This window comes from Anguilla rostrata, chromosome 10 (genome assembly GCF_018555375.3).
Source record: "Anguilla rostrata isolate EN2019 chromosome 10, ASM1855537v3, whole genome shotgun sequence".
Classification (NCBI taxonomy): Eukaryota; Metazoa; Chordata; class Actinopteri; order Anguilliformes; family Anguillidae; genus Anguilla; species Anguilla rostrata.
Genome location: NC_057942.1, coordinates 1,372,501 through 1,386,273, shown reverse-complemented (window position 1 = coordinate 1,386,273; position 13,773 = coordinate 1,372,501). Strand labels below are relative to the sequence as shown.

General features: G+C 49.3%; 1 protein-coding gene across 6 annotated transcripts in view; it reads right to left on the bottom strand.

The window, feature by feature from the left end:
- Window positions 1-590: 590 nt before the first annotated feature.
- The window catches only part of LOC135264601 (rabphilin-3A-like), a 54,927-nt gene continuing 41,744 nt past the window's right edge, over window positions 591-13,773 (bottom strand). For 5 of the 6 annotated variants that reach the window (XM_064353327.1, XM_064353328.1, XM_064353326.1 and 2 more), the window contains 15 exons: window positions 12,617-12,746; window positions 11,943-12,026; window positions 10,871-11,012; window positions 10,659-10,700; window positions 8,707-8,880; window positions 8,093-8,269; window positions 7,419-7,498; window positions 7,075-7,149; window positions 6,742-6,851; window positions 6,095-6,221; window positions 5,371-5,427; window positions 4,906-5,060; window positions 4,331-4,412; window positions 3,603-3,699; window positions 591-3,354 (listed from right to left, as the gene is read on the bottom strand). In XM_064353327.1, the coding sequence (XP_064209397.1) occupies window positions 3,224-3,354; window positions 3,603-3,699; window positions 4,331-4,412; window positions 4,906-5,060; window positions 5,371-5,427; window positions 6,095-6,221; window positions 6,742-6,851; window positions 7,075-7,149; window positions 7,419-7,498; window positions 8,093-8,269; window positions 8,707-8,880; window positions 10,659-10,700; window positions 10,871-11,012; window positions 11,943-12,026; window positions 12,617-12,746 (1,663 nt within the window). In that variant the 3' untranslated portion in view covers window positions 591-3,223. The remainder of the gene's footprint in view (window positions 3,355-3,602; window positions 3,700-4,330; window positions 4,413-4,905; window positions 5,061-5,370; window positions 5,428-6,094; window positions 6,222-6,741; window positions 6,852-7,074; window positions 7,150-7,418; window positions 7,499-8,092; window positions 8,270-8,706; window positions 8,881-10,658; window positions 10,701-10,870; window positions 11,013-11,942; window positions 12,027-12,616; window positions 12,747-13,773) is intronic. The other variant, XM_064353330.1, reaches the window with a different exon arrangement.

The window sequence follows — 13,773 nt, the reverse complement described above, 5'->3', positions numbered from 1 at the left end:
ATTCTTCTTCCTGTTCTCGGTTCAAGGCTCTCTTGCCGTCACGATGGGCGTCGGTAAGAATACACGAGAGTCAATTGGCTTGAAGGTCGAGGGACAGCAGGGGTGGACAGGTCAATGGGCTAATTATGACCTGTGGTATAATTACATGGATGTGACGTAGTAATGTTTGACCTTGTTTTGGACTTTGGGGTGCAGGAAGGGAGGGGAGCAGAAACCACAGACAAGCATTCCCTAAGCGCAAAACAGAGTTCCCCAAGCGCAAAACAGAGTTCCGCAAGTCGCACTTTTATCCAAATCCTAATGTTGAAAATGAACAGATGCTAAACAGCTAATACTAGTAGCTAACAGCGACTGTCAGCGTAGCTTGCAAAAGGTGGTTCTGTTCCTTGACAGCTACAAAGCAATACGGCAGCTGTCCTGCTCATTTAGGCACAATGTTCTCTGCTGTATGAAATACAGTGCTGTGCTATGTAATCTACAGGTGAGTATTGCATTGCCTACAGCTGTCTCTGTCACACGTGTGTATGTAGATTTACACACTGCCTGAAGGGAGCGTCAGAAAAGATTTAAGACACCGTGGCACAACCATGTCATTGTTCCGTAAGCTTTTATTGGTCTGTGGAAACCAGATGTAAAATGTATACATGCACATTAAACAGCAAACATAACTTTCTTCTTCTTCTTCTTCCCCAGTGCATGCGCTACCTATTTACATAGATAAATAAAATCTGTGATTCATTCCATACTGAGCAGAAAAGGGGGGAAAAAAACAGACAAATCGTCATGAGAAGAGAGACCGATTGTCTAGCGTCAGGTAGAAGGGAGGCAGAGGGAGGAGGGGCACTGGTGACGGAATCCGTTCCCAGAATGCAGTGCACCTGCGTGTGCTGCCCTGGTGGCATGGTGCCATGGTAACATGCCATGTTACCATGGAAATGGACAGAGCCAGTTTAAAACTTCCTTAGCTTAGCAGCCTTGGCTAATCACTTCTGGCCTTTAAAATGAGCTGCAAATGGCTTCCATTCAGAAATTGCTTTCGGTGTCAGCTTAATGCACACAGCGATGAAATGACAAAGGAGAAAATTTGGTATATATTTTATAACTATCTCCATATGGGAATAACTAATGTTTTCAGGCACTGATGTATATATTGTGCCATATACTGCACTGTACGGTGAAATACATATCAATAAAGCTCAGCAGGGTGTTTAGTTTTGGTTTTTTTTTTGGAAGAAAGCCTGAGATTATAAGAACAAATGTAATAAATGCATGACTGAAACCTGTCTGATAGTTCTTGTTCTCACACTGCAGTGCGTATTTAGATTGAGGTTATTTAGAACCATCTGCCCCCAGCTTTGTCACCGTGTTAAAGAACGTTGTGAAAGAGCTCCTTTGATGGGACGCCACCAGTGCCCCGGGGTGGGGTGGGGGTGGGGGGGGGGAGCAGGGACAAAACCAGCGCACGCAATTTTAAAAATACAGAATACAGAGAAGCCAACATCGAAGAGAGAGAGAGCTTAAAGGGGACAGGATAAATCATACAAACCCAAAATAAGAGGGGGGGGGGGGGTGGGGGGAGGGGAAGACCCTTTACATCATGAGCCACGAGATGCCGCATGCATAGGGGTTTGGAAAACTAGCGAATTTCAATACAAAGTCTGAGGTCATTCCATTGCATGTGGTGTGCTTTCCTGGATTTGCGGTGAGTTTCTACAGCCACAAGCTGCAGCTTTGGAGAGGGAGCAGCGAGGGGTTTGGGGGGGGGGCAGGGAGGTGAGGGGGTGGGGGTTTGGGGGGGGGGGTGGGCGGGGGCACCACAGGCCCATAATGCACTGCTCTTTGGGCAAACAGGGAGGGGGCTCAGACGATAGGCATGCAGAGCCAGGAGCAGCCTGTGGAGGCAGGCTTGGGCCTAGCTAAGCTGAGGCAGGACGGCTGACTGTGAGAATCCACAGCATGCTCAGCTCGGCGTCCCGGAACGCTGAGGAGCTCGGTGAACGTTCCTCCTCTTCTGAAACACCGGACATCGCAGGAGCAGTCATCAGCTTACGATTTAGACTTCTAATGATGTCCGTTTGCAGAATCCAACCACTTTTGCTTTCCTTCAAAAACGCCTCCCACCGCCCCAAACACACAAAACAAGTACGATAAATCTTTAAGAATCAATAAATAAGTCAACACCCAAAATCGGTCAACAGCCAATAATCTAGACCATCTCTTGTATTTCTCTAATTGGAACTATCTCAATAACTTCAAGAATTAATTCAGAAACTGCACATCAAGAGTTTCATATTTCTTCAATTCATCATAAAGTAAGAACCAATCTGAATTTAGCGGTGCATCATGTCCAGGGTGATATACACAGCCTATAAATGCCATCATACTATTACCGTATACAACTGACCATTCACCATTAATGTTCAGTTTCAATTCAGCTACCTCTCTGAAGCCTACAGCAGCTTTACCCCATCCAGGATTCCATTAAACAACGTTCCAATCAAAAGCCCAGTTCCCCAGCTATAAATGAACAGAGTCCCGCATCACACAGCTCCACCAGGAGCCTCAGCAGAGGACAGCTGTAGAGCTGAGTGAAGAGCAGTTTGCTACAGAAGCTCACTCATCTGTCAGCAGCGCTGGATGCTGTTTTTGAACTGGCCGTTGTAGTACATTATCATTAATATTAAAAGTCATAATCAAGTCAAAGGTGTGGGTTCTCCTTGGTATTTTGCTCTGTTCGGTGTGTTATGAGAGAAGGGGGCGGGGCACGTTTGGGGTACCGGTCCCTCCTCGCCATACACAGGGAACCCGGAACCTCCGCATCCCACGCGGGTTCTCCCACGTTTCCTGGCGACTGCAGGGGCAGTGTGGTCATGCTCTTTAGGCGTCCGAGAATCGGGGTGTCCCACACTGATCCCCAGGAGGGGTGTCCCACACTGATCCCCGGGAGGGGTGTCCCACACAGATCCCTGTGAGGGGTGTGACCCCGTCCCTCTTTTTTTAACAGTCGATGGGAGGGGCGTGTCCAGAAAGAGGGCGTGGTGATGTTGGGGGTGGGGGGATAATAATAGGGGTGGGGCCAGGACAGGAGAGGCAGGTAACGGGGCGGGTTGGGGGGGGGTGAAGCAGTGGCTAGCTTGCTGGAAGACGAGAAATGAAAGCATCACATTGTGGGCGGGGCTGCGGGCAGGGCGGGGCAGAGGGGGCGGGGCATGCAGCGGGCCGCTCAGTCACTGGAGACGTGGTTCTCGTTCAGCAAGGTGTGCCAGCGCTCGATCTTCTTGTCTTTGTTCTTCAGGCACTCGTACCAGTGCTTCAGCCGCTCCCCCTTGGCCGTGATGCCCAGCTGGCAGCCGCCTGCAGGGGAGGGGCACAACCATCACATGACCGCGCCGCGTAGTGTCACATGACCACACTGTACAGGGTCACACGACTGTGCTGCAGTGTCACGTGATTGTCCTGCGCTGTCACATGACCACACCGCATAGTGTCACATGACCACACTGTACAGTATCACATGATTGTACCCCAGTGTCACATGACCACATTGCACAGTATCACATGATCACGCTGCACACTGAAAGCCTGGCAGAGGACAGTCTTACCGATGTAGTCGTTGCACTTGCCGATGTCGTAATCCCACACTGAGACATCCAGGGTCTTCTTGGCCAGCTCGCTGTGTTTGATGTCATAGCCGAATTCCTGAAACACAGCGGGGGGGGGTTATCCCAGGGGCTCTGTGTACAGACCACAGACTGAGAGAGCTCCCTGTGTGTCTGCCCATCAGAAAACACACTCTTTTATTTCATTATTCAGTCACTTCTGCAGCTTTGTGTTTTTTACCAGATGAAATCAGCTTGTTGCAGGTTAAGGAAGGCTGTTGTGTTTCCACTGAAGTGCAGAGAATATCTTTATTTTGACTAACATACTTTACAGCAGTAAATTCTCAGACCTTGTACAAAGGCCTGTGGCTCCAGACACCAAACATGCCAAGGGCAAGAAGTGTGTGTGTGTGTGTGTGTCAGCTCCCTTTAGGGAACTGTGTCTGATGCCACGTTCTCAAGGACTCACAAAACATTCAAGACTAAAGACTAAAACAAGAATTCTGATTCAAAGCCTGTTATTCCAGTTCTAAAGAATGTTGAAAGTTTAGAGGTCAATGTGTGCTTATTCAGTATTCATAATATATGATTCCACATCACCAACCAACCATTTATTTTGTTAAATGTCAGGATATGGCCACACTTTGTTTTGCCTGGTTACTGTAAGTTACTGAGTGTTCTCAGCCCAACACCACCATGCAGATCACGGATTGGTACAGCATACACCTCACCTCATTAAACTCAGGGTTCAGGGTCTTCTTCTTTATCTGAGTCTTGTTCTTGGCTTTCTTCCCCATGTCTGGTTTCAGACAGCTACAGAGAGAGAGGGAAAGAGAGCGAGAGAAAGTGTGAGAGAGAGAGAGGGAGAATGAGAGCGAGAGAGGTCAATTCAAGGTCAAGTCCACAGTCTCTGTCATATTCTGGTCCATTCAGAATTGCGTGTGAAGGTTTGCCAAGCGTTAATATCCTGCTTCTCTTATCTCAAATTAAACAGTCAGTGACTTGACGTAATGTGTCCACGATTATACAGAAACGTTTTTGAATATTATCAGCTAAGCTTAGCTGGTGCCAATTGCCATTTAAATTCAACTAAATCAGTTGAGGAAATGAACTGACATTCAAATAATTCATAGATCCTCAAAGAACATTATGGGCATTTTTCAGTTAAGGAACTGAATTTCAACAATCGTCCAGACTTTGGCTGAATTGAGATGTAACTGCCCCCAGGCGTGAGCTCAGTGTGGACCCCCCAGCCCTGGGCTCGGCCTGGACCCCCAGCTCGTGGACCGCCAGCGTGGGGGCGTACATTTTGACGAAGGGGTCGGAGTAGCCGTTGGAGTCCATGGCGGCCAGGTGAACGCAGCGGACGACGCCCACGATGAGCCGGCCCTGCTGGGTGCTGTACATGAGAGAGATCAGGATCCGCCCCCTCTCCTCCACCTCCTCGCCCTCCTTCCCTGGCTGAGAGAGAGAGGGACACTGAGCACTGAGCACTACACCCGGAACACTACACACTGAACATTACACACTACACACTGAGCACTGAACACTACAGACTGTACACTACACACTGAACATTACACACTACACACTGAGCACTGAACACTACAGACTAAGCACTGAACACTACACACTGAACACTGAGCACTACAGACTGAGCACTAAGCACTACACACTGACCACTGAACACTACACACTAAGCACTGAACACTACACACTGAACACTGAGCACTACAGACTGAGAAGCGTTGGAGTGAAGTGTGCACTCTACCTCCTCTTCGTAGAGTGATATACCTCGCGCCGCTCCTGCAGTCCCCGCCCGCTTCATCTGGGGGGGAAGGGGGGGGGACACAGTCAATACTGTTGCCATGGGCACCAAGCGGTTCTTTAATTGTTTGGATTGTGTTTGCAAGATAGCCCATTCACAGTAGCAGGAATGAGCTTGATCTTGGAAGAGGTCCAAATGCCTCAGCGTGCAGGCGCTGAGTGGAACTGGTGCTAACGTACCGCGGTGCAAGTGTGTAATGATGAGAGTCGCTGCACAGAGGTTCTGGCCCCAACAGTTAGCATATAGCGCTGTACAATCACAGTTAGCATGTAGCGCTGTACAAATACAGTTAGCATGTAGCGCTGTACAAATACAGTTAGCATGTAGCGCTGTACAAATACAGTTAGCATGTAACGCTGTACAATCACAGTTAGCATGTAGCGCTGTACAATCACAGTTAGCATGTAGCGCTGTACAAATACAGTTAGCATGTAGCGCTGTACAATCACAGTTAGCATGTAGCGCTGTACAATCACAGTTAGCATGTAGCGTGGTTTATCCTCCTCTCTACCAGTTTCAGGTCCTGCTGAGCTCATTCTGGAGCTCTTGTTTGGGGCTCGTTAGGGGGCATTCAGTGCGTGTTTCAGATGTGTTTGGAGAGCTTATAGAGCACATTTGGAGAGTAAGCAGAGCTTGTTTGGGGGTGCGTTTAGGCTGTTGGGCTCACCGGGACCACCCTCTCCAGACACACGTTGAAGTTCTTCTTCTGGTTTATCTTCAGCTTCTTCAGCGCAACGCGAGTCTCTCCGATGAACTCGTTGTGTCCGAACTTATCCTCGTCACACACAGACAGCCTGCACAGAGAGGAAGAAAGCTTATCCTCGTCACACACAGACAACCTTTAAAACAGGAGGAAAGCTAAACGCTATCAGCAGAACTCACTGCACACTTTACACTTTTTTGTTTTGCATGTAATCTGTATGTAAAATCACGCTTGTTGTGAAGGGGTAGTGAAAAGGAACCCACAGAAAACTACATTTATTTCCAACGGAATCCTTTCATTACCTGCGAGGAAACCCCCAGGGGTCACTGAGAACATTCATACGAGGCTCATGGGATATGTAGTCATTATACTGACATACTGCTTCACCACCGGGCACTGGACATTAATTGCTTGAGTCATGCACCTGGTTAGTGTGCGAAGATTACTCTTGGGGTAAGGTATTTTTGCAGACCAATAAGATGTACAAACCTATCATCTCTATCTGTGAACAATACTCATTATTTGGAGAAATATTATTCGCAGGTACAGTTAGACTCAAGAGGGGCTCCCAGCCCACGAGAGAGGGTGTGATTGAGGACAGCGCCCCCTACCTGAGGGTCTTGCGCTGCATGTCGTCCTCGGTCAGGCCGTGGTAGACCAGCGTCTCGTTCCAGGCCGGGTTGCGGGTGTTGCGCAGCGTCTTGGTGCGAAGCTTAGTGGACTAAAGGAAAACAGGGAAGCAACATGCAAACCGTGATGAGTGAGAGTTCCTGTTTCTCAGCATGCACACCGTGATGAGTGAGAGTTCCTGTTTCTCAGCATGAAAACCGTGATGAGTGAGAGTTCCTGTTTCTCAGCATGCACACCGTGATGAGTGAGAGTTCCTGTTTCTCAGCATGCAAACTGTGATGAGTGAGAGTTCCCCCACACACACACACACACACCTTGCTGGCTCCAGGCAGAAGATGCAGCTTGACGTAAGGGTCGGCCAGGCCGTTGGAGTCCATGGGCTTCAGACCCTGTGCAGGAGACATTCACAGACTCTCACAGACAGCAGGGCAGCTGGGGCACCTGCGATGGGCTTACGACTCACATACGCTGCCATGGCAACAGCAACCGCTTCAGAAAGGGAGGGGCTACGACGCGGCTAACATTTAAACGCAAAGCCTTCGCATTTTCATTCCATTTCAGTTTCACCGGTTTCAGCCTTTCATTTTTAGGCTTCCGTGTTCTCCGGCCTTGGGAGGCGTGAGGACGGAGATGTTTTGGGACAGCGGGACCCCGTTACCTTGGCTCTCAGTATGCAGCACTGCAAGCTGCTGTTGTCCTGGTCGTACAGCAGGCTGAACTCCATCGAGCCCAGTGTGGCTGCAACAGGGCAGGAAAGGAACGCATTAGCCTGGGAAAGGCTTCACAGTAGATATGGGACAGACACGTATGCCACACGTAAGCCAGATACGGGCTAAACCAACCAGAGAAACCACAAAAACTGGTTAGACCGGAAACAGGAAATGAGACACGAGATACGCAACGATTCGCCGGGAAATATAGTCTGAGAAACCATGGATAGTATGTCAGCCAATGAAAGGTCTATTTGGGGAGAAACAGACCAGGGCCCATGTTTATAAAGCATCTCAGAACAGAAGAGCTGATCCAGGACCTGTTGTCCTCTTGCTACATTATAACCTGATCCATTATGAGCTGCAAGGCACTGCTGATCCTAGGTCAGTGCTTCTTCTCTAAGATGCTTTATGGATGTGGGCCCAGATCTTGGCCTGAGATCCAGGTTAGGGGGGTCAGTTCCATTTTAAATTTCAGTCAATTCACGAAACTAAATGAAATTCAATTCATAAATCGATTTGTGAGTGAAATTCTGTTACTTGATGCCGTAAATTAGGTGAATTGTGTAATTAGTGAGCTGAATTTAAATGACCAGCTGAACAGGGCCTGCCCCCATCTTACTGGCTTCGTCCGAGTCGTAGCTGTTGGCCTCGTCATCCTCCTCTGGAGGCGGGGCCTGGTGGCGCGCAGGGGGTGGGTTGTAGGCCGCAGGCTGCCGTCTCTCCTCCCGTACAGCAGGGGGCGCTCTCTCCTCCCTCTGGGCCATGCTGGAGTAGCCTCTCTCCGCCTCAGGCTGAGCTGTCGGGGGGAAGGACAGGCAGACGTGTGGCAGCAGCATGAGCAGAGGCGAGTCTCTGATTGGCTACACAATCCCTGATGTTCCACACCCCCTACATCTGATTGGCTGCACCATATCTGACAATCCACACCCCCTACATCTGATTGGCTGCACCATCCCTGATAATCCACACCCCCTACATCTGATTGGCTACACAATCCCCTGATTCTCTTCTGACTTTTAATTCCCCAGATCATCACAGCACAAGAGAACTGGGTTCACAGCTGCCCTGCCTTGTTAAAAAAAAAAAAAGGTAAATTAAAGGCCTAGAAATGTCTTATTGTTGAGAACATCAGGGGAATTCAGGAGTGAGATCTTAATGACAGGCTGAAGGCCTCCATGGAGGATGTGTGTCGGGGGAGGGCATGCAGCCCTATGTGCCCAGGCTTGCCCTCACCCTGCTGGGCTGCGGCGGGGGGCGCAGCAGTGGGGGGTCTGGAGCTCTGGAGTGGGACGGCCTTCTTCATCACCACAGAACTGGCCTGGGCGTCGCCTTCCTCGCTGGGCGTCGCCCACGACTCAGAGGGCTTCGGGGCCACAGGAGGCCGAGCCCCCCCTCGTCCAGAGGACCCTGCAACACACACACACACACACACACACACACAAACACACACATACACACACACACACACACATACACACATGCACATACACGCACGTACACACACACACATATACACACACACGCACGCACGCACACACACACACACACACACACACACACTTTAACTGACCATGGCCAGACAATCAGACTCCCTCACCCCTCTGTACAGAGGCAGAGAACAGTGCTCAGCAAGCTGCAGCAGGACCCCTTGACCGTGCCGTCACATTTCCACGTTTCCCTGGCGCTCCATCCTCCCTCATCTGGGTGGATTTATGAGGACACAGAGCCTATAATTACCCCCGCGTGTGCCAAGGCCTGGGGGGTCCCCGCGTCGTCCCAACCTGCCCTGCCTGAAAGAGGCCCCTACCCCTGTCCCCGGATCCTGGATGGGGGGGATAATAGCGGCTGAACGCTTTGATGCTTTCACCGGGGGGGAACGGGGAGGGGGGAGGACCACAAACGATCAAACAGACATCCCGCAAACCTGGCAGGGATTTGTGTTAAGGAATCCGACTGTTGTGTCTTTCTACAGAACTGCACCCGCCCCTCCCACGGTCCCAGCCAATCAGAAGAGAGAGCAGAGATCAGGCGACCCTGTGGGCAGGTGGCACACCACTATTTACCGCCACAGACATCACAGAGGCGCTAAACTCCTCTGCAGGAACGTCGGCTAACAGGTCGCAAGGTGTATGAGTCACTAGCGTTCAACCAGTCAGACCTGCCCAGGAGCGTATCGCCCGTTTGAATCACAGAATCTTCTCACTGGAGCGTTCTGTCTGCCAGGGTTTAGATTTCCTACTTCCACACCAGCAGTGACACCCCATTAAGATCTCAGCCTTCGATACGCTTTTCGGTCGTTCCGGCTGAAACCGGACGCACTTCCGAGCGGTGGCAGCAGACGAAGCTAAACCGGGGAGCGAACATCGTTTTTTTAGACTCTCGCTACGAACACACGTCCGTGCTGGCTAATCGGATAATAAATCAGGTTTATCAAAGCGTTTGACACTTTGATATAATAAAGACCGGGGAATGCCGCCAAAAAATTTCTGCTGTAGGTTTCAGTTACATTCTTAACTCTTACTCCCAAGTGATTGGCTGTGTCTGGTGGTAGCCATGACAACGCCACCTACAATTCCCGGTCCCTGTCAGAACAGATTCATTATGAAGCCAAAGCTGCAGTGTGTGGTGGTTCTAGTCCATCCCACCCGAAAGAAAAGACATGGGGAAAACCGTGAATTCAGACCATCACAGGTCAGGCTGTGGATCTGACAGGAGAAGACCCCCTGGTCTGGCAGTGCACGTCTGACACAGAGCACAGATGACTGTGCACCAGCCGCTGTGACTGCGCACCAGCGCTGTGACTGCGCACCAGCGCTGTGACTGCGGCTGCGCATGCAGTTTGGCTGCCTGATCCTAGACCAGAACTCTGGGACCCTATATGACACAGGTTTACACCCAAGCCTCAGATACAGCAGATCCAGACTAGGGGGTGCAGCAGCATTGATACACAGTGTGTGGGTGCCCCAGCATTTATACACAGTGTGTGGGTGCAGCAGCATTTATACACAGTGAGGGTGTAGCAGCATTTATACACAGTGAGGGTGTAGCAGCATTTATACACAGTGAGGGTGTAGCAGCATTTATACACAGTGAGGGTGTAGCAGAATTAGGTTGGACTGTAGGAGACTCAGAGACTCAGTATGACAGTCTGACGATGGCGGTTGGGTGGATGTTGCCAAACTCACCTGCCGTTGGCTGTTGCACGCTGGGGGGCTGGTTCTCCACACCTGAGATGAACACACCTTTAATTAATAAAACATCACTGCCTCACTATCACCATAGATATTCATTACATATAGAACAATGCTTCATCAAACTGAGACACAGGTGGTGTGTCTGCACTCCAAGGCTATTGAATTTCCTGAACATCACGCTCCACTGTTATCTCTCCACTCACCACTGGGGGCGCTGGTGGGGGTCTCGGATGGGACGGGTGCCTTTTGCGGGCTGGGGTCCCTGTGTTTGGAGACGGGCATCGGTGAGGGCAGGAACTGCTTGGGTAGACCCTTAAAGAACCAGGCGCCAGAACGCTTCCACACCTGAAGACCCAGCAGAGGAAAAACAGCTTGAAATCAGCATGCCATGAACACAGCCGATATTCAATAAAGATTTTTCAATTAATCAATTGAATTTTAATGAGTTATTTAATTGCCTGCATTGCAATGGAATTGATCCAAGAAATCAAGTTATGAGCTGGAATAGTAGTAGCATTTCTTTTGGTTGTTTTGTGTGAATCAGCAGGGGCTTCTACAGGGATGTCGTGCCAGCTATGCCTGCTATGACCACTAGGGGCACCGGATCCTGCTGCAAAGCACGTGGAAGAACTAAAAACTGATCCTCTGCCAAAATAAAATTAAAACACCAAGCAGGACCTCACAACACCAACTTTCTGCAGTAGAAACACCTTTAATGTCAAATTGTATGTGTCTGTGAGGAGTGAAGCATGCTTAAACTCATAATTGTTAATGACTATCCAAGTCATTAACCAAATCCAGCTATTTTGTTTCACAGAACTCTTCATACTGTGCAATTACTTCATAATAAAAAGTGTTTATAATAACCTGGATCACAAATGCTTGGTGTAAAAAGGATCTCGATATATATAATGTGAATATAAAGTGTAGGTAAACAGAGGTAAGGTAAGGTGAAGTTCTTGGAAAACTATGGAAAAAAAACCGGAATAATTTGTGGTTTGGTCTGACGCGAATATCTAGCAGCTGCTATGATGCTTTTCTTCTCCCTCTCTTCCCCCCTCTCTCTCTCACTTACCCCCCTTCTCTCTCTTCCCCCTCTCCCTCTCTCTTCCCCCCCCTCTTCCCCCTCTCACTCTCACTCACCCTCACCCACTTCTCTCTCTCTCACACTCCCTCTCACTCTCCCCCCTCTCTCTCACTCACCCTCACCCACTTCTCTCTCTCCCCCCTCCTCCTCTCCCCCTCCCTCTCTCTCCATCCGTCCGTCCGTCTCACCTCTCTCTGCTCGCTGCAGATCTTGCAGAGCCACATGGTTCTGGGGCGGCAGTGATTCTGCACCCCACACCTGGTGCACATGTTCTGGAACAAACCACACAGACCCTACTGAGGGAGCAGGCAGGCAGGCACCGTGACCCGTCAATCAACAGCGCGACCATGGCGATGAGTCAATTATGACATCATTACCAGTCAGAGTTGAGGAATGTTGAGGAACACGGGAGCAATGGAACCAAATCAATTGCCAGAAATTAAAAGTCCTGCCATGTGGTTCTTCTACCCATGAACTCAGCCGGCTGATTTCACTAATTAGCTCTCCCTCCTGGCTGAAGAGTTGTGCTAATTAGCAAATCCAGGTGATTGGAACAAAATACTGGGAAGGACTTTTTACTTTCTGAACCTGGATTTTCCGCCTCTAATTTTTTACCTGTGCTGCTCATCTTGCCCCTGGACAGCCACGTGGTCAGGTGGTTTAAGCGTCCATTTTAAACTCAGCCAAGCCAAAGATGTTACGCCACATGAGTTTACTGTCCAATCAGCTGCTTTCATTGATCATGTAACTGCTGAGTAACAGCAGACCCAGCAGCCCCTGCGGCTCTCCAGGGGCGAGAGGCGACACCGCTGGTCTTCACAGACAGGAAACAGGAAGTGGTACTTCAGCAGGGGGACGCTACCTTCTTGCAGTCCTCACAAACCACCGAGCTGACCCCCGGGACCCCCAGCTGCTCCCCACACAGCAGGCAGCGGGACACCCCGTCCCCACACACCGTCTTCTTAATGTCATCCAGCCGGTTCACCAGGCGGCTGCGGGGGGGGAGAGGGAGGCGGAGTCATGCCTGGCCCAGCCAATCAGCACACACTTCCCATTACATCACTCACAGTTAGACCTTTCGTGTCACCAGTTTATCCACTGAGGTCACATGTGGGCTTTAAAATAAATACAAATATTTTAACGAATAATGCTTTAATACATTTTCACCAATACTCAAAAATGTAGTTTTTCAATCATATGATTGTAAAATTTTTGGTTAGTAAGAAGTTTTGTTCAGAGGTACTCAGTTGTGCCTGAGCAAGATGAGCAACACACTCAACTTTGCTTCACTTAACGAAATAGTTTCAGGACATATCCAGTTGCATAAATATAGATTGTATATAAAAAGAACGTAATCTGTGTAAGTCGCTCTGAAAAACAGCATCAACTAAAAGCCTTGAGATGTGAATGTAAATACTGACAGCTGGAATCCAAGAGTAATCCCTGTGAATCACCAGCACTAGCTGTTAGTGGAGTCCGACCACCTGTCACACTGAAAGACTCCAAATCCCAGCGTCCCCTGCCACTGACTGACAGCTGCATTACATCGCTCACAGCAGCTGCTGAACAGAAGGCAGCATGGAGACCAACCCCTGGGATTTTAAGGGAAGCCTGGCTGCAGCTGGCCTGCGCAGACTCACACCGACTGCGCAGTTTGGGCTGCGGGACTGACTGGTGAAGAGATACGTCACCTGGCTGCGTGAGTTTCGGAGGGTACACACGTTAGCCTGCGCCCTCTGGACGGCTGCAGCGTTAAACTAACTTCAGAAAAGATTCATCCAAAAGACTCACGCATTATTATTTTTTTCTCCATTGTAATCTTTAAATTGCTTTCTTAATTTATTTTTAAACATGGTTTTAATTCTCTTGCTATATTCATTGGTGTTATCGTTTTAATAAATGTGTATTTGTCAACATATTGCTGCATTTGTAATGACATTGTTGTAGCTTTTAAATGCTGAAAATTTTGTTTTGGCAAAATTGAATGAATGGTATCTTTTCACCAGAATGGAGAATTCG